The sequence below is a fragment of the Pararge aegeria genome, chromosome 13, assembly GCF_905163445.1.
Source record: "Pararge aegeria chromosome 13, ilParAegt1.1, whole genome shotgun sequence".
NCBI lineage: Eukaryota > Metazoa > Arthropoda > Insecta > Lepidoptera > Nymphalidae > Pararge > Pararge aegeria.
This window is the reverse complement of record NC_053192.1, coordinates 7,196,068-7,214,953: the sequence shown is the minus strand read 5'-3', so window position 1 is coordinate 7,214,953 and position 18,886 is coordinate 7,196,068. Positions and strand designations below refer to the sequence as shown.

At 36.8% G+C, this 18,886-nt stretch overlaps 1 protein-coding gene across 2 annotated transcripts in view; it reads left to right on the top strand.

The window, feature by feature from the left end:
* The window catches only part of LOC120628520 (dual oxidase maturation factor 2), a 79,187-nt gene that overhangs the window by 52,359 nt on the left and 7,942 nt on the right, over positions 1–18,886 (top strand). For both annotated transcript variants that reach the window (XM_039896899.1, XM_039896898.1), the window contains 2 exons: positions 17,145–17,321; positions 18,121–18,178. In XM_039896899.1, coding sequence (XP_039752833.1) covers positions 17,157–17,321; positions 18,121–18,178 — 223 coding nt within the window. In that variant the 5' untranslated portion in view covers positions 17,145–17,156. The remainder of the gene's footprint in view (positions 1–17,144; positions 17,322–18,120; positions 18,179–18,886) is intronic.

The following is an 18,886-nucleotide window of genomic DNA, read 5'->3' as shown; positions in this document are numbered from 1 at the left end:
TGTTTCAAGTAGATACCAGACGATTATTGATCTTACTCTAGCGTCAAACAACATATCAGACCAAATAAAAAACTGGCACGTGTGCGAAGAGCTCACACTCTCCGACCATAGGCGAATAAGTTTTGAACTGGATCTGATTAAACCGCAAGAAACTCCTGGAAGAAATCCCAGAAAAACAAACAGAGAGAAATACAAAACTCTTATAAAGGGAGACACAATGTACAACAACAAACCCAAAATAAAGGGAACGATGCAAATAGACCAAAATGTAGAACAAATAACAAAACACATAACAACATGCTACGAAAAAGCATGCCCACTAAGAATACAAAAAACAAAACATGCACCAAAACACAGTTGGTGGGGCCCCGACCTGGAGAGAAAAAGACAAAGGTTAAGGCACCTTTTCAACAGAGCAAAGAACACCAGGAAAGACGCAGATTGGGACAAGTTCAAAGAGGCTCAATCTCAATACAAAAAACTTGTGCAACAGAAAACTGTCAAATCCTGGCAACATTTCTGCACGAGCATAGAAAACTACGATAATGCAAACCGCATAAGGAAAATCCTGTCAAGGGACAATATCCGCACCATCGGATCTTTAAAGAAACAAGACGGGAACTACACTAAAAACGACAAAGAAGTGAGTGAGACACTTATCGAAACCCACTTCCCAGGCTGTAAGATTGTCGACAAACCAGTGTGGGAAGAAAACAACACGACACCAACAAAAGCAGACTGGGAAATAGCAAACAACATTGTGACATATGAAAGGGTCCGTTGGGCTATCGAATCCTTTCACCCTTTCAAATCTGCAGGTACAGATCACATTTTCCCCGCCCTCCTACAATGGGGCAAAGAACAACTCATACCATGGCTAGCAGAAATCTTTAGAGCATGCTTAGCACATAGATACATACCGCTAACATGGAGGGAGGTAAAAGTAGTATTCTTACCCAAACCAGGTAAAAGCGACTACACACAACCCAAATCATTCAGACCTATTAGCCTAACATCTTTTCTACTAAAAACCCTAGAAAGACTCGGAGATAGATACCTCCGGGACGGAACCCTGAAGCACATACCTATAAACCAAAATCAACACGCTTACTGCACGGGTAAATCAACAGAAACAGCTCTGCACTCTGTTGTAAGCAAAATAGAACACGACCTGGAAAACAAACTCTCGACTCTCGGGGCTTTTATAGACATAGAAGGAGCTTTCGACAAAACAACATTCAAGAGCATAGACTTAGCTCTTGCGAGACATAAAGTACCGGACACACTAAGAGCTTGGATTAGAGCCCTACTAGAATTTAGGGTCATCCAACTGGACTTTAATGGAACAACCAAGGGTATTGTAGCTAAAGGGTGCCCACAAGGAGGGGTCCTTTCCCCCATCCTATGGAACCTGGTAGTTGACGACCTAATAACAAAAATGAACAAAACCGGTTTCCTCACCATAGGATATGCCGATGACATCACCATCCTCATAAGTGGAAAGCAAGAAAACACCCTGAATTCAATAATGCAAAACGCACTGAAACTGCTAGAACAGTGGTGCAGGGAAAATGAACTTACGGTTAACCCGAAAAAGACAGAACTCGTATTATTTACCAACAAAAGGAAACCACAATTTCCAAAAACACCAACACTGTTTAAAACAAGCCTAAAACTATCAACCGAGGTAAAGTACCTCGGAGTAACGATGGACTCCAAACTAAGCTGGAAGACACATATAGATACAAAAATCCAAAAATCAACGATCATCCTCAGCCAATGCAAACGCATGGCAGGAAAAACCTGGGGGCTTAAACCATACATCATGAAATGGTTGTACTTAGCAGTCGTCAGGAGCTCACTAAACTACGCCTCACTGATATGGTGGCCGAGAACACTCCTTGCGACAACCCAACTAGAACTACAAAAATTCCAACGTCAAGCGTGCCTAGCTATCACAGGCTGCATGAGCACAACACCAACCACTGCGCTGGAAGCTATATTATGCATACCACCACTACACCTACACATCAAAGAGGAAGCCACACTTGCAGCCCTTAGACTGAGGGCTTACGGGCTGTGGAAGGATACAAACATAGGACATACAAGGATACTATCAAAAGAAATTAATAAATGCCCACAACTAGACTGGATATGTGACAAGACGCGGAAACACTATGTGCTAGACAGGCACTATAAAGTAGCCGCTGAAGGAGGAAAAACAGACAAAGCTGACACCGTCGTAATAGAGGTCTACACCGACGGATCAAAGACAAACTCAGGCACTGGAGCGGGGATATACTGCCCGGAGCTTAACATAAACATTGCCCAGCCGCTTGGTAAGAACAACTCCGTCTTCCAAGCGGAGTGCGTGGGCATAACAACAGCAGTCATAGCCATGCTAAACAGAAAGGTAAAAGGCTTCAGCATCAACATAAACAGTGACAGTCAAGCTGTACTAAAAGCCTTAACCAAACACACAACAACATCAAAACTCATACTTGACTGTCACAAGAACCTACAAGCCCTATCAAAATCCAACAGAGTAACCCTAAAATGGATACGAGGTCACAACGGAAACAGAGGAAACGACGCAGCCGACGAATTAGCGCGTCAGGCAGCATCACTAAGGGTAGCTGGACCGGAACCCATCATACCCATACCCTTCACTGAATACAAAACATGGCTCCACAACCAGACGCAAGCATCACACTCGGTACTATGGTCTAAAACAAAAGAGTGCAAACACACGAAGGAGGCCGTACCAGTTCTCAACCCACGACTAACAACAAAATTACTGCAACTGAATCGACCTAAACTAAGGACAGTTGTAGGTATGATAACAGGGCACTGCCCACTAAACAAACACCTTTCCATTTTAGGTATAACTGACAGCCCTCTCTGCAGAGCATGCATGGAGGCGGAGGAAACACCGATACACGTAATACTCCAATGCAACGGAGTAGCAGAACAACGCGCAGCACACATTGGCTCCTCAGCAACACTCCATGAAGCACTCGGCGACCTGGGCGGCCTGCTAAGCTTTTGGAGCGAGCTCGGCTGGCTGGAGTGATCCAGCGGGGAGCCGCATCAGTGGCCATACGTACAACGGACGGTCCCAGACCAACCAAGTGCGGAAAAGGCCCAGGAACAGAAGAAGAAGAAGAAGAAGATACGTTGAATGACGTAGGATGAAATGTTTTGTCACGCTCTGACAATTGAAAAGTTCTGTCGGTTGAATTGTGACAAGACACTTAAAAACTATTCCGGCGTTTATTTCGATGGCCCTTAAGTTTTAGACACTACCATTACGGTAACTATCGTTCGTTATATTTACTTCAATAAATTAATGAGAATGACTTTTTTCGTCTGTCTGTAAGTACCTCATTAGTCTATTAGTTAAAATGTTCGCAAATATCTTGATATTGAAACCAAGTACTATGACGTATAAATTGGGTCGTAAGGAAACAGCGTTGGTCGACTTCCACCCGCATGCACGCGTTTTTGAATCAAGCCCTATTATTGTTACTATGTTAAACTGATAATGATTCAAGCCTGTTACCAGTTTTGTAGCAGCGTTGAAAGGTCTTTGCTTTAAACTCCTATAAGAGAGGAGACCTGCCGGAGACATTAATTACAGTGAGCCTGGAGTCCCGTTCCCAGGAACAGCAGAAGACGCTTATCGCCCGTCATCACCGCTGTCAGTCAGTCGACTTCACATCGCGTTGATAGAAAAAAACACCGTTCGTTAATCGCTTATTCCGCTAAACCACCTTATTCGGGTCGACCCACGCAAATATAATTAATTATCGTAAATAATACGTCTGTAATTGAGAGATGAAAATAAGTATGATGATTGAAGAGGATCTGCTGAATCAATATCGAAGGAACGCTTAAAAATGTCTGGGTCTTCGTCCTCTCCAGGCACCTTTTATCCACCATTCGTTGGATATTATTTCTACTTGTGCCTGTCCGAGCATTGGACTTGAAGAGTTGATAAAGCAGAGGAAGAAGGCTAAATTTTAGTCTTTCCCCGGGGAGTATTGCCATGGCCCATGGTCCATGCAAGCCGTGCAAGCAGGCGAACAAAGGATAATGCGCTATCCTTATTTTATTACTGGAATTTGGTTTTTAAAATTAATAAATCAATTAGTTTTGAGTCAAAAACGTTAAAAAAGGTAATTTATCAATCAAGTGAATGTCCCATGCAATAAGTTTAAAAAAAGTAAAAATAAATCTTCTTTAATTATCGAAGTTTTCTTAGACATGTATCCCACACGCACGCGCACGCGCACGCACACGCACGCGCACGCGCACGCACACGCACGCACAATATTATGGACAATAATCTGAATATTATTATTATTATTATATAAATATTACTATTGACAGACTGCGGGAGAACCTTAGTCAAACAACTAATAACGCAATTACAGACTTTCATAATTATTTTAGTTTACAATTACTTTATACGAGCTGCACTGGGTCTATCTTTTTGATAAATACAATAATATTTACATATTAACCACATATCTAGGCAAAAGAAAAATTCCAATAGTTCCTTTAATTAGGATGTTCATACATACATAATCTTTAAGTTAATAATATTGTTAGAATAGATTTATGGTGTTATTGGCTCTTCGTTATGGGTGGCAGAGTTCAAGCATTGATGGCGCAAAGTTCAAAGGTTCAACGTAAATATTGAATACATTTTGACCTACAAATGTCAAGGTTAATGCTTTTAAAGTTACTGAATTTTACATAATGTCAACTTGTAGCTTTCTTAAGTGTCTGCCTCTGACTGCCTTGTTGATCCATATAGGACACCACTGGATGGTATCCTACATGGATCTAGAAGTTTTAGGTTCGATAACCAGTTTGAGCAAAAATTCTAATAGTAAATGCGAATTGGAGCACATTTAGCTGAATGCTTTAAATTACATATATGAGAGAGGAAGCCTGATCAGCTTTGGGCATTATTCGCCTAAGGATGATAATTTAGATGATGTACCTTTATTGTTTTGCCCTTAAGACATTCCAGTATTAATATATTAAAACGTTAATTATAAACTAACTTACTATATTATAACTTCTAAGAATTTTTTATTTGTTACCTGAATGTACTGTAGGTTACCTCCTGATTTGGATTAACCAAACGTGAATTTTTCACTTCATCCTTCTTTCGAATAAATATGTTTGGGCTAATCTTTTGCTATTCAACAAAAATGAGGATGCAATTTACATTCTACGCCATTCAAAAGTTTGACTATGTTAAAACGTCTTTTGAATAATCATGGTTGCTCTATCAGAGGGGTTAAATCGTCCGTTACCTACACAACAGCAATGAGGATATAAACATTACGTTATAACAATTATTAACAGTTTGACTATATTTAAATGTGATTCTTAGAAATAGTTAAATATGTAATCTTACTTTAGAAGGTCGAATTGTTTTTCTTGCAACATCTGCTTTTAGTTTTTCAGATTAACTGCCATTGAATTGATCAATGATAAGCTGAAGTCTCGGTTTGCCCTCGCAACAGCTAGAGGCCACTTGTAATATAAAATACGAGTAACATTAACCGCAGGTTGTTGTTGTTGGTTAATAGTTTTTTGCAAGGACAAGAGCACAACGGCGAACGCTAGTACATTTTGTGGTTGCCCTTTAAATGACTGTTATTAATGGTTTGGCAACCACACTGGCGCAGTGGTCTTATAAGTGGTAGGTCCCGGGTTTGACCCCCGGTGGGTAGTTTATAATTCTTGGTGTAATATGGTCTGGTCTGATCTGGCCTTGGCTAGTTGCTAAAAATAAAATTGTAGTGCAGTTTACTGCACAAAATTAGTAATTAATTTAAGGGTAATTGTATATCTTTTTATAACAAATTACCAGATGAAATCCTTGAGATGTCTCTCAATAAGTTCAAAGTTTATATAAAACGTAAGCTTGTAGAAAAATCCTATTATATTATTAAGGATCACATGTATGATAAAAAAGCTTGGGTATGAATTGCTCTTACTTCATAGCTCAAAAGGGTGATATCAAAAAAAAACCTGGCTTAGTTTGTTGTGGGCTCTTCTTACACCAGGGCGCGTTTGGAACCCTCCTAGCTTTAGTTTTAGTTAACGAATGCAGTTATCACCATCACTCACATTAGTGTAACATGTTAAATGTATGAACGCTTCATAAGTGCCAGTAATACATATAAAAATACATGAATAAAACATTTTAGAATTTGTGACGTGACACTAAAGGATTCAACTGAATTTATGATTAAACTTTAATTGATTCAGCTTTCCGATACTACCTTGAAGATAATTTTTTCACAATTCCCGCAGAAAACTGTATTCCCGGAATAAAAAGTCTTTATTTTTCGCCTCTTAGGTGCAGACTAGATAGTCTGTGTCAAATTGTGTTGCCCTATTAGTGCTATAGATTGGAACGAAGTGATTAAGTAATTCGGTCTGTTAGGAATAGAAATTCATCATTTCACCCCATTACCGGCCCACTAAAGGGCACGGGTCTCCACTCACAAACAGAAGGAGTTAAGCCCGTAGTCCACCACGCTGGCCTAGTGCGGATTGGTGGACTCCACACACCTTTGAAAACATTATGGAGAACTCTCAGGCACGCCGGTTTCTTTATGATGTTTTCCTTCACCGTGCATTTTGAATCAAGTGATATTTTATTGAAGCAAGAGGTGCGTGCTGAGATTCGCACTCGGCCAACTGATAGTGAAGTCGAAGTCCTACCCTCTGGGCTATCACCGCTACTCCGGATTAGTAAGCTAAATATAATTATCGCATTGCAGACTAGTTGACTTTGAATTGCTTTTTTAACACGCTTTTATTAGCTTCACCTGTATGTATGTTTGTATTTATGTTTGTAACCGACTCCTTTGAGCTCGATTTTCTTGTCCTACTTTGAACGGTCAGATTTCTTTCAAACTTTGTAGACATATCGAGGACCGATGACAATACACTAAACAAATATCAATAAAATAAGATTATTTACTAATTACTACAGCGCCATTTAGATCCAAATGTTAAAAACCTATAGCGTTACCAACAGATGGGGTTCGCGTACCTAACAAATTCCACAGAAAACATTAAGCTACTAGATGGTAGAGGGCGTTAGCTGTTACTTTTTAATGGCCTGTTTTAAATAATACCCGCGTAGGGACTGTTTTGGTAGTTACGTCTTAATATAGATTCCTGAGCGGGTAATGGGGCTCTTACCGTGCACATTAATAATTTGGAAAATAATTACAGTTCGCGAAGAAACTGAATAGGGATTTTTTTTAAAGCAATTTTGTTCATACTAATATTATGCCGCCCATTGCGTTCATGGTTCTACAGTCATTGCTTCCTTCTCGGCCCACAATATTTATTTATGAGTCATTACATTAGTCGCTGACATCAATCTGGTTGTTAAATTTCACACGCTTGCGTTATGTGTCGGAAATCGACGTCATAGGTACCTACTTGCCATATTTTGAAAAGATAAAGTTTAGTAGCACAAATTGCTCGCGCACGCAAAAACCCTGGGTGTTAAATTACGAAGGAGTGACTTAAGTAATAATAATCATTTATTCAAGTTTAAAAATAGATGGATACATTATTTACAATGCCCTACCGGGGAAGGAAAACCTGTGTTACAGAGTGTAGGTACTTCCTGATGTTATATAGGCTGCTAGTATTTCAAACCTAGGTTTCAACAAATCTACTACTACATTATTAACAATTTAAAAGGAAAAAAATAATAGAAGAATAAATTGTATAGTTATTGATGGGGTTGTGTGTATGTGCCTGTGAGTGCATGTGAGTGTACAAGTTGATTTGACGTAGAATTTCTTCTTTATACTTACTTATTAAGTACTTAAACCAAACTTCTCTTGCTAGATTTATAATGTTAAGCTTATGGAGTCTTACAAATAAACTTAGAGTACTCAGTGGCGGTACTGCCATAGAAGCTGAAAAGCTGGGCTTGACTTACAAAATATCTCTGCTCGACTATTACAAAATGCAATTCATACTTGATAGCAATGAGAAAATATACACTATTTTTTAACCTTTTCGCAGTAGTGTATAGACAATGAGTAGGTATACAAGCACTACGGCTGTAGGTGTGGTAGCAGTGGCGTAAACTTTATACATGCACAAAAGCACTGCATACCCTAACATTTTGCAGATGAGCTGAGCAGGATTTTGCCAATTTATGTCATTTTACTTCTTTCTGCTTACCCTGGTCCAAATTCCTGTGCACGCCACTGTTAGGTCATATATATTTCAATTAAATATTAATCTTTTATTTTTTTAGTTTTCTCTACGGTTATATGCATGTATAATAAATGTTTACCTTCCTTTTGAATTCCATTCTATCTATTGCTGAAAACTGCATTCAAATCCGTTGAGAATTTTTTAAGATTTAAGCGTACCTACAAATTTGATTTCGTAGGTTGTCTGGTAGAGATCGCTTTTAAGCGATAAGGCCGCCTATTGTACCTTTTCTTCTTTATATTAATTGTTTTTTTTATAATGCTTGTTTTTTTTTAATTTGGTGTACAATAAAGTGTATTTCATTCATTCATTCATTATTTTACTGAAACACCTTAAACATTTAAGTTGAAACGTCTCAACTTTACCTCGCAAATTAAAAAACTTTTAACGCAATGAAAACGTTCACGGAAACCAAGCAACTCATGTCGACATACACAAAATACAAAATACAAAATACAAAAGCCCCGGCAGCCTTTTGTTTACATGAACCGCTTAGTGATTACTTAAAAATACCTCCAGTTGCGAATTAAGGTTACCGGGCTAACAGGTTATGAAGGCTACGTAAAGTTATATAACAGATTAATTAATAACTTGTTCGCATAATAAGTCTTCATCAGACACAATCAAAACGTGATATTAAAATTAAAAAAGCGATTAATCGTAGAGAATGAATTGTAGTTTAACTGTTACTTAAGAGGGGATATTGAAAAAGGTATGGGTTTTAATGGTTTTATTTAAAATCATAGGTCAGTAAGTCAATCTACAAAATCTAGGTAGGCTGGTCTTACGTATTTATTAAGTTAAAATTAAAGGTAGAAGATTGTTTATCCTTATTGGTGCTGCGTGGAGCGTGAAAGGTACAAATAAATTCTGATCAGTTGGTATCGCTGCATTCAGTCAACTTCACGCGATAAGTAAAAATAGTGGAGGCTATTATTTTTTAATTTTACAGGACATGATTGTTCGCCCTTTTTGATTTTGCTTCCAGGATGAAAGATAAAATTAAATTGTGCTCAGTATTACTGCTGTCAGACAATTTGATCCGGAATAAAACTAATATATTATTAAGTAATTGTTGATTATTTGTGACTTCAGCCGTGCTACTCGCTTTTATTTTATTTATTTTAGACTTTTGTTTTATTTGATTTGTTATACTTCATTTAAATTCTTACTCTTTTGAACTAAACTGCCGATGCGCGCCCTATTATTCAAATGTTTTCATAAAATAATAAAATTAAATATCACAAATGGAAAATAGGTAACACGCAAACACACCTATTTTCTACTAAACGACTGCACTGATCTGGATAAAAAATTGGCACATTTAGGTAAAGCTTGCATCCTGGTGGACATAGAATATTTATTCTGGAAGAGCACCGAGAAATGAACTTGGCGAGTATAAAAATTAGACCTTTATGACCTTAGCAAAATTTTGTTTAGATATAGCTTGCTTTCTGGAGAAATATGTATAGATATAGGAGTACGGACGGGAAACCCGGACGAAGTCGTGGGGAATAGGCAGAAATCATAAAATCATAGCATTTTGCTAAGTAATCTAAGTTTAAAGAGACTTTTTTTAAATAAAATAATTACGGAAAAATATATAAATAAACTTTGAAGTTCATGGCAATGTTCATAATATTCACTCATAAAGTTCGAATAATTCAACATTTAAATACATGTATTACAAGTAGGCCTAATATAAGCACTTGAAACGGCAAGTTTTCTGTTTAGTAACTGCCTCTGGTCTGAAAGGCAGATTCTATCGAAAAGAAGCCGACATTCTTGTCGACCCTATTTCAACATCATCATTTTTACAATAATTATTCTGTCTTGCGATATGGAAGCAAAATGGTGTGCTTTCAAGGAACCTTGTCATTATTGTTATTAAAGTTATAATCCGCATCAATAACAGCATTGAATAACAAAACTAAAAATAGTCATGTAGAAGTATTACACACGTATTCACAAATGAGCTAAAGCGACATTAAACGAGTAGGTGAAACCTACCTATCCACACGTGGTGTCACGTACAATGGCTTGGCTAATAAAATATTTCAATTTCAACTCCCCTCTCCAAAAATATCAAATCCCCGCTTTGTTCTTACAAGTATTGATCATCAAGTGTGTCCATCTATCTATGCAACGGGTCGAACATGGATATTTTAAAGATAATTTTTGTAGGGCACTCTTCACTCGTTACTGAAAACAAAACTGTAATTTTTTCATTTTTGTCTGTCTGTGTTGTTGTGTTGTGTGTAAGGCCGCGCATCACAAAGAAACTACAAAATGAATTCAAATGATACCTTGCACGATTAGAGTTCAAACTAACAGGTAGCACATAGTATACTTTTTATACCAAAATTCAGCACAGTGTTTGACGGGACGGACAATGTGGGGACAATTTGAATCGTCCCCACATTGGTATATGATTGAAGGTTTGTTTAAATATATTGAAAGAAGTTATACTACTATCTTTTATAATATGAACTCACTTCTCTTATGAGATTGAAAAAATCTTTGTATGTGATTTATTGAGGACGGATAAGGCACTACCTACGCTGCGTCTCGTAATTTTCGCGAGCAAAGCTGCTAGGCACAGCTAGTATTAATAATAAAGAAGCAACTATGGTTTTCTTTGCAGTCTGTGAACAAGATCGTAACTATTTTACTAGCTGTTTAATTAAACAAACTCGCAGACTGTCGCATTTATAATATTTTGAGCTTAGATTTATAAGAATGCGAAGGAAGGACGATGTTTGGTGCAAAAATACGAATCTTCCTGGGAATAACCAGGGACCACTTATGGGAATTTGATATTTTTCCAGGACCAAAAGTTCTCTCTGTTATTATATACCTACTTTAATCTCTGTCAAAAATCAAGTATATTGATTGCTAACTAAGTAAGGGCTTGTAAGAGGGAAAACAAACAAAAACACATTTTCGCATTTATAAAATTCATTCTTTCTACCTACCCCATAAATACTTTACTCTTTATTCTAAACACATATGACGTCATATCATAAATGGAGCTATAAACTCAACAATGCGCAAGGTTGATTCAACTTTGGATCAACCGTCCAACATCCTTATTGACTTGAATTGTCCTTGTGATTGACCGGCCCTCACTGAGTACGTTCCCATATAATTTCACGAACAAAAAAAACTCGTATGTTCATTTTTCACGATTAATCTTCGTCGGTTTATTTTGTGCTGACGCTCACTGACCACTTAATTCAACTTCATTGGTATACACTGTACCTACTACACTCACTTTGTACGTTCCCATATAATTTCACGAACTAAAAACAAGTTTCGTAACCTTCATCGGTTTATTTTCGTCTCTGAGCTGACGAACACTAAATTGATTAATTTTTACATTTACCCACATGGGTAAATGTAAAAATGAAATACCTCTATCATTTCCAAAATATAAATAATTAGCAAATATAATTCAATCAATTTGGTGGAAAATATTTAAAGTAAATATGAGTTCAAGTTATATTTTTAAGTACATATTACACAAAGAGAATTTACTTGAGACTATTGTGTTACACTAAATTTATAAAGTGGGTAAAAAATTAAAATTTTGATAACTATAACTTCATATTTGCCAGATATTTATGTTCCTGACATTGAGTTGGTGGGTGGATGCACCTCAGTCCTACATGGACTCGAACGATGCAAAGATACCTCCTGGTGTCTTAGTCGTTTATCAATTGACAGACAAGGACAGAGAATAACTTCTATCTACCTATAATCAATTGCAAACCACATAGTGGGCCATGTTGGGTTCATTTTGTATTTAAGTTAACATGAAAATTTTGTTTTTCTTTAATCGCTGTACGGAATTACTGGAACCCTCTAGCCCTAGCCACGATGGCTTGAATTTATAATTTGTCAAATATTTATAATATCTCATTGGTTTTGACCATTGTTAAATATGTTACAACGATTTTGACAATTTCATTTTTGCATACTCAGTGCATTGATTTAATGTTACTGATTACTACTACCTCAATGCTTCTTCATGCAAGGAAGGCAGCGTTCTCTATGCTCAAACATAACAGGGACGTTAGTTTTGTAACCCAAATGGTACTACTTATATTTTTACCGAATTTAATAATGTATTAGAGAATTAGTGCCGCTTTTCGCAGCACCACAGACAAAAGATAAATTATCAAATCAAAATGCATATAGACAATTTTTTTTATTGGTAATATTTTATTTTACCAGTATCACATTAGGGCAAATCGTTAATTATCTGCACTAAACGCCTAACCTAATTACACTAGTTTTATTTTACTTTATTGTATCGTGCTTTTCAGATAATAATGTTATTAACTATTCAAGACTCAAGCGCGATCGACTTTTAAAAAGAATAATTTCTTCCCTACAATTACGAATTTGACCATGACTCTGTATCGCCCTTGCTATCACATATGAAGGCCGGTTATCCGTCGGACTCGACCTTACGCGCAACGACCGCGCCATTTCCGGGTTAAATTGATCACAGACTGCCGCAAGATGATTTTTTAGTATTGAAAACGCCAATAGCAAATATTAATAGCAAAGTGGATTTAAGAGTTTGCGCGTTCATAGCCATACCTCAGTTTCAAAAAACGTCAACATCTCGAACGAAGTCCCATTCCGGGCTCACTTGGAAAGGAAAGCTGAAATAGCTGCACAAGTATTAGGCATCACATGGAATACTGTTCTCATCTTTGGGTTAACCCTCCTCAATAAAAACCAATTCCATTCGATTAAAAACAAAAGCGAGCTGTTTGAGTTTTTGACAATCTCTAGTTCACTTGCACATTGGAGTCTCTCTGTGTTCTATCGAACTTATAATGTTAAGATCAATAATAATTATCTGTTCTCTGACCGCACCTCCCGCTCATGAAAACAATTCGCCACCTTTCAACTACTTGGAATTATAATAATAATTAACAATAATAAAATTATTTAAGGATCCAAATAGGATTTCTACGAAACATAAAACCCAACATAAAATATTATAAGTAATGCATAAACTATATGTATATATTAATAAGTGTGAATTATTGATCTAACCTAGGACCATTTTACTACCAAGAAAAACACCAATTCTTAGCACCTCTCAGATCCCGCCGACTTAAATATTATGTTTGTGAAAATTCACATTAGAGTATCAGAAACTATGAAAAGCCAAAACAAAATAATCTCCAATTGGCCAAAGTTTGAAAATATGTTAAGGAAAACACAAACGGGTCTTAAATGTAAGTTTTAAAAAGTATATAATAATTTAACAGGTTGTAGCGAGGTCGACATTCCTGGAACGTGTCCAAATAGATAAATATTCGTACAACTTAGCTATCCAATTAGGTCAGGAATGCTGTAGGCTGCATACAACAACTTGGTACTATAATAATTAAGATGAAGTCACCAATAAAGTAAGAAATAAATTAAGCTATAAAAATTCTCGACAAACAAGATCATAATAATATAACATTCATGACTTTAAAGCTAATAAATAACATTTAGCGAAGGTTACCATTCAATATGTTATAACTTGTAGTATTATAATATTATATCATGTTATAAAGTAAAATAACCTCGAAGCCAGAGCACGGCTGCTCTTCCGGTTAATGACAGAAAACATGAAAGTATTAAAAACCGTTTCCGATTAAATTATAATTTCAAATGCTACCGCTAATATAATTAATTGTGTGGCTAGGTAATTTCAATACCACCAATCATACTGTATCAGTGATCTTTAGTATGTTTTTGTCGTGGAGTCCTCTTCACGACAAAATTTGTTCGGGATATCTGAGCAAATTTTAAAAGTAAATACAAATAAAAAAAAACAGAAAAAGAATCAAACTCAATATCTATTTAGTTTACAAGAATTGTCAGAATTTGCACTCTTTTTTTGTAATCGGTTTTCATTAATGAAAGACAAGGTTATTTCAATTAAACTCAATAATTTTACTTTAAGCGTTGATGTAACAATGGTGAATTGAAATTAGAACATTTGTATCTCATTTATAAACTACTAAATTTTAGATTTTCATATCATTTAAATTTTTCTTTATTCTGTTGAACAAAAACCGAATTCGACTCTTTTAATTTACTTTAATAACATTTTTTCATTGTCCGGAAATGTTCCGAAAAAGTATGAAGAAATGGTAAGGAAACCTCAACTTTATGTCTCGAATTTTCGGTGTATATCATATTCTATACCTATTCCTAACAATGTTACTAAATAATTTATCAACTAAATTGCTTCGGCTTCATACTGTCCCAGAGGTTTTCTCCGAAGGGCTCTGTACCGTAAAAACTTTATTAAATTTCTTACAATAAAACAGTCCCTACCTTATTATAAAGTTAAGCATATAACGATAAGTACCATTTGCAATTCTAAATACATACCTTTAAACAGAAGGCCTTTAAGAGATGGTGTAATTATTGAGATACCGCAAGTCTTCCTCATAATTCATTCATGGATTTCGTTGTTTCTGTTGCCTCATCGTTTAAAGGTTACGTATTGGCGATAGAATTAGTATATTGGTAGGATAATAAACTGTATTTTCATCATTATCACATCAACCGATTACCGGCACACTACAGAGCACGGATCTCCTCCCACAATGAGAAGGGGTTAAGGCCATAGTGAACCACGCTGGCTCAGGACCAGTGTGGATTGGTGGACTGTGACCTTTGAGAATACTGTGGGGACTCAGTCTCTCAGGTATGCAGGTTTCCTCACCATGTTACTTCACTGTTAAAGCAAGTGATATTTGATTTACTTAAAACGCATTCAAACGGGATTCAAACTCGGTCCACCGAAAGTAAGGTCGAGCTACTACCCAATTCTATACATATAACGCTATAACAATCACAATAATAAATTATCACCAAAATCTAAGTAGTACCTAATAGAGCTTTTTTTAAGTATTAACTGACGGACAAAGCAGATGGCAAACCTGGGAATAAACAAGTGGGAAATTATCCCTATCCCTACTATTATTATAAATGTCAATGTAAGTCTGTTTGTTACGCTTTCACGCAAAAACTATTTAACCGATCCTGATGAAACTTTGTACACATATTCTTGGAAGTGTTAGAAGTAATATAGGTTACTTTTTATCCCGACATTAAGCTCGGTTGCTTTGGGAGAGGGGATGAGTGTTGACGATGTTACACTATAACTCCGACAAATTATAACCGATTTAAATAATTATTTTTGTACTATAGAGGTTTTAATATGTGTTTAATTTTGCCCAAGCTGTGGTTGGAGATAGAGGACAGAACTCCTCACAGGACAGCAGCAAACCCCTCATTTAAGGCTTCGCAATACTGAATACTTTAATTTTTTTTAGATATACAACTAAATTTAATGCCACATCAAAAAACAAAATCAAACGCAGACGAAGTCGCGGGCAACAGCTAGTAGCCTATAAAAGCAATACTTCGCAAGACAGGCCCAGAACACGTCCTGCAACGCGCTGACCCGTGTCCATCCACCTGAGGTCTATGTTTTAGGTTCAACGTGGCTGTAATTACACCGGCAACCATGCTCAGACTGAACCAATGCAACAATTGTAACAATGCCGCTTAGCGGTAGAAATAAGCATGAAGGCAGTACTTCTCTAACCCAAAAAGCTCTATTACTAGGAAAACAAAACATTATTATTATTATTATTAATGGTCTGATGGGAGGCTTCAGCGGTGGCTAGTTACTATTAAAGCGAGGGTGTCTCCGTAGCCTCCAACATGCGGCTTTTACGTTTACATTCTGTGAGTGACCAATCAAAGAACTCTTTTAGGCGTGACCAAATATGTGCCGCGTTCCGGTACGATACCGCACAGTAACCAATTTGATTATAGCTCTAATATAATTGACATACCCCTAACTGTAATATAAAAAAAAAGTTATATGTAAACGCGAATGAAACAGCAGGCAAATTTTCGGGAAAGTGCGTAGGTATGTTTGTTTATTCTTACCTAAACACCTAACTAAGCAACCCTTCAACTTAAAACACCAAGTAATAAAAACTTTAATAAACGCCGAGGACAACGCGGGAAACAACTAGTATTTATTATAAACAATACAATAGCCGTAATAAAAGTCTCATTTAATTAAGACCGCGTGTAAATCGATAATTAAATATGTCAAGTGCAGACATGAAAGGCACCTACAGTTTTACGAATCTTATCTACCCACTTAATAAGTAATAATGTAGGTATTTGATACATGTTTAATAAATAATGTCTCTTTATTACCTACTCAATATTAATCAGTCTGTCAAATACTTCCATTAATTAATAGGAACACGGGGTCAGAAAAAACTATTTATATGAAATTAAACATAGTTAACATACTAATTAATCTTTTAAAGGAATGTAATGATCACTAAAGTGCTACTGGACTGCTTTAGGTAGATACTTAAAAACCGCTTAGTATACGCCTAAATTAAATAGCATCCACAAGTAGTCTATGAGACCAATAAAGAAAACATCTTCCCTTAAACCTTCTTTAAACAAAAAGAAGAAAAACTAAATTCAATATCTTCAGTCGATGGTGATCAGATTAGGAAATTTCTGAAATTTCTCCCAACAAAGGACGTACGTCCAGCAGTGGACTTCAATGCACGTCTCCTCACGATGGAAAAGTTAGAGGTGCGTGAGACCTAAAGTTCCTCGAAAGGGGGGCCTAAATCCTAACTAGGCAAACGCTTCATTTCGAAATTTTTTACGGAATCCTAAAAAAATGCCCAACTGAACTAAACATTCGCTTGAAAACCGCACTACGGATTTCGGTTATTCCATATTCCACGCTGAGACGATGCTGGCAAAGTTAACGTATTTTATTTGAATTTCAGGCGCGGTGAGCGATGAAGGGGTGGTTCGACGCTTTCCGCGAGGAAGGCGGGCCGACCCTGTACGCTTACCACAACCGCACGGCTGTGGCCGCGGATGTGCCAGCGCTGGCACTCCTCGTCGCGGCACTCACCCTCTACATCGCGTTCCTTGCTGTGTTCCCCGGAATCAGAAAAGAGGTGACCATCATCACCCCCGATGCAACACGGGGGTTAAGCTTTTGATACACATATTTCCTCTATAAGAAATTAGTACCTAGTTTATAATGGATACAACAATGGTCGGATTGGAGCCGCATTTGTCCGCAATCGCATCCTGCTTTACCTATTTAGCCACGGTCCTCGTGCCATTGATACCGAACTGTTTATGTGCCTTTTTATCAGACTGTTTGCGCTATCTAGGAAGTTTTCAGATGGATCTTGTGTCTCCAACTCATAATCATCATTGACGTTCTACTATTGGTCACAGGCCAGGCTTTTCTTTTTTTTTTTGGGAGTGAGGTTTTTACAACATAGACCCACCCGCAATTACACACTGGAAATAATAACTGGGACCGATCGGCATAATTTAGTAGACACCAATAAATTCCCGAACTCTAAGCTGGTACTGAAAATTTCTTAGTAGGAAATGATCGGGATATAAAGCTATCAAACACAGTGAATAGATGCGACTCAAGGGCTTAACGCATTAAGCAACCTAACTAGCAATGGCACAAAGACGCCACTATGTCCCAACAGATTAATTCTGTTTTATTATCTATGATTACCTAGGCATTAATTATATGGATTTTATGTCAAGAAATTTCTAGTATCAGCCCAGAACTTAAGTAATGTCGCGAAAATTTGATTGTAATAATAAGTAATGTCCACGAACATGTTTGCAATAACATTCAAAGGCTGAAGATTATGATGATGATATGTCTTAGATTGGTATTCAATTGTTATTTTTATTATATTGTTAAACAATTTCTTTTTTCAGAGATTTTCCACATTCACGATAGTCACCCTAAGTCTGTTCGTGGGCACTGTGATTTTAGGTGAGTTGTTATACGTAATTTTTTAGTATCTTATGTATCTTCACCGTCAAAACTGAACGAAGCTAGGTCCTATTTATTATTATTAAATTCTTTATTGCACACACAAAAAAAAAAAAAAAAAGAAACACGATAGATAAAATAAAAAAGAATCATTGTTTTATAGACATGTTTTATTGAAAATACCTATACATATACATTAGCAGTTTCCCACCTATTGTCGGATATATATAAAAAAAAAAAAACAGTTTAGGTGTGCAAAGGCGGTCTTATCGCTATAGCGATCTCTCCCAGACAACTTTTGGCGAAAGTAGTTGTAATAAGGAACGGGTTGGTGTTGCTGATTTAATCGATCTGATAGAGATCTTTCAATACGGCTGACATAACTCCTAGAATAGCATACATTGCATTAGTTAAGGAATTAGTATTGTTTATATAAATATATAACTTTTGTTGATCTATTTGTAAGCGTCTTTGACTACGGATCGCGTATTCCTGTGATCGATTCCCATGGCAGGCCAAAAATTGTTGGGGGAGGGTTCTCAGTCCTACCAGCCCCGAGTTAGGAAACTGTAGCTGTCCGTCGACCTTTCCTCGAAGAGCACGTCCAGTCCTTCCTAGTTATTATTATTGCCATATAACCCTTCTCATTGTAGGAGGAGACCCGTGCTCTGTAGTGGGCCGATAATGGGTTGATGTGATGAAGTATTT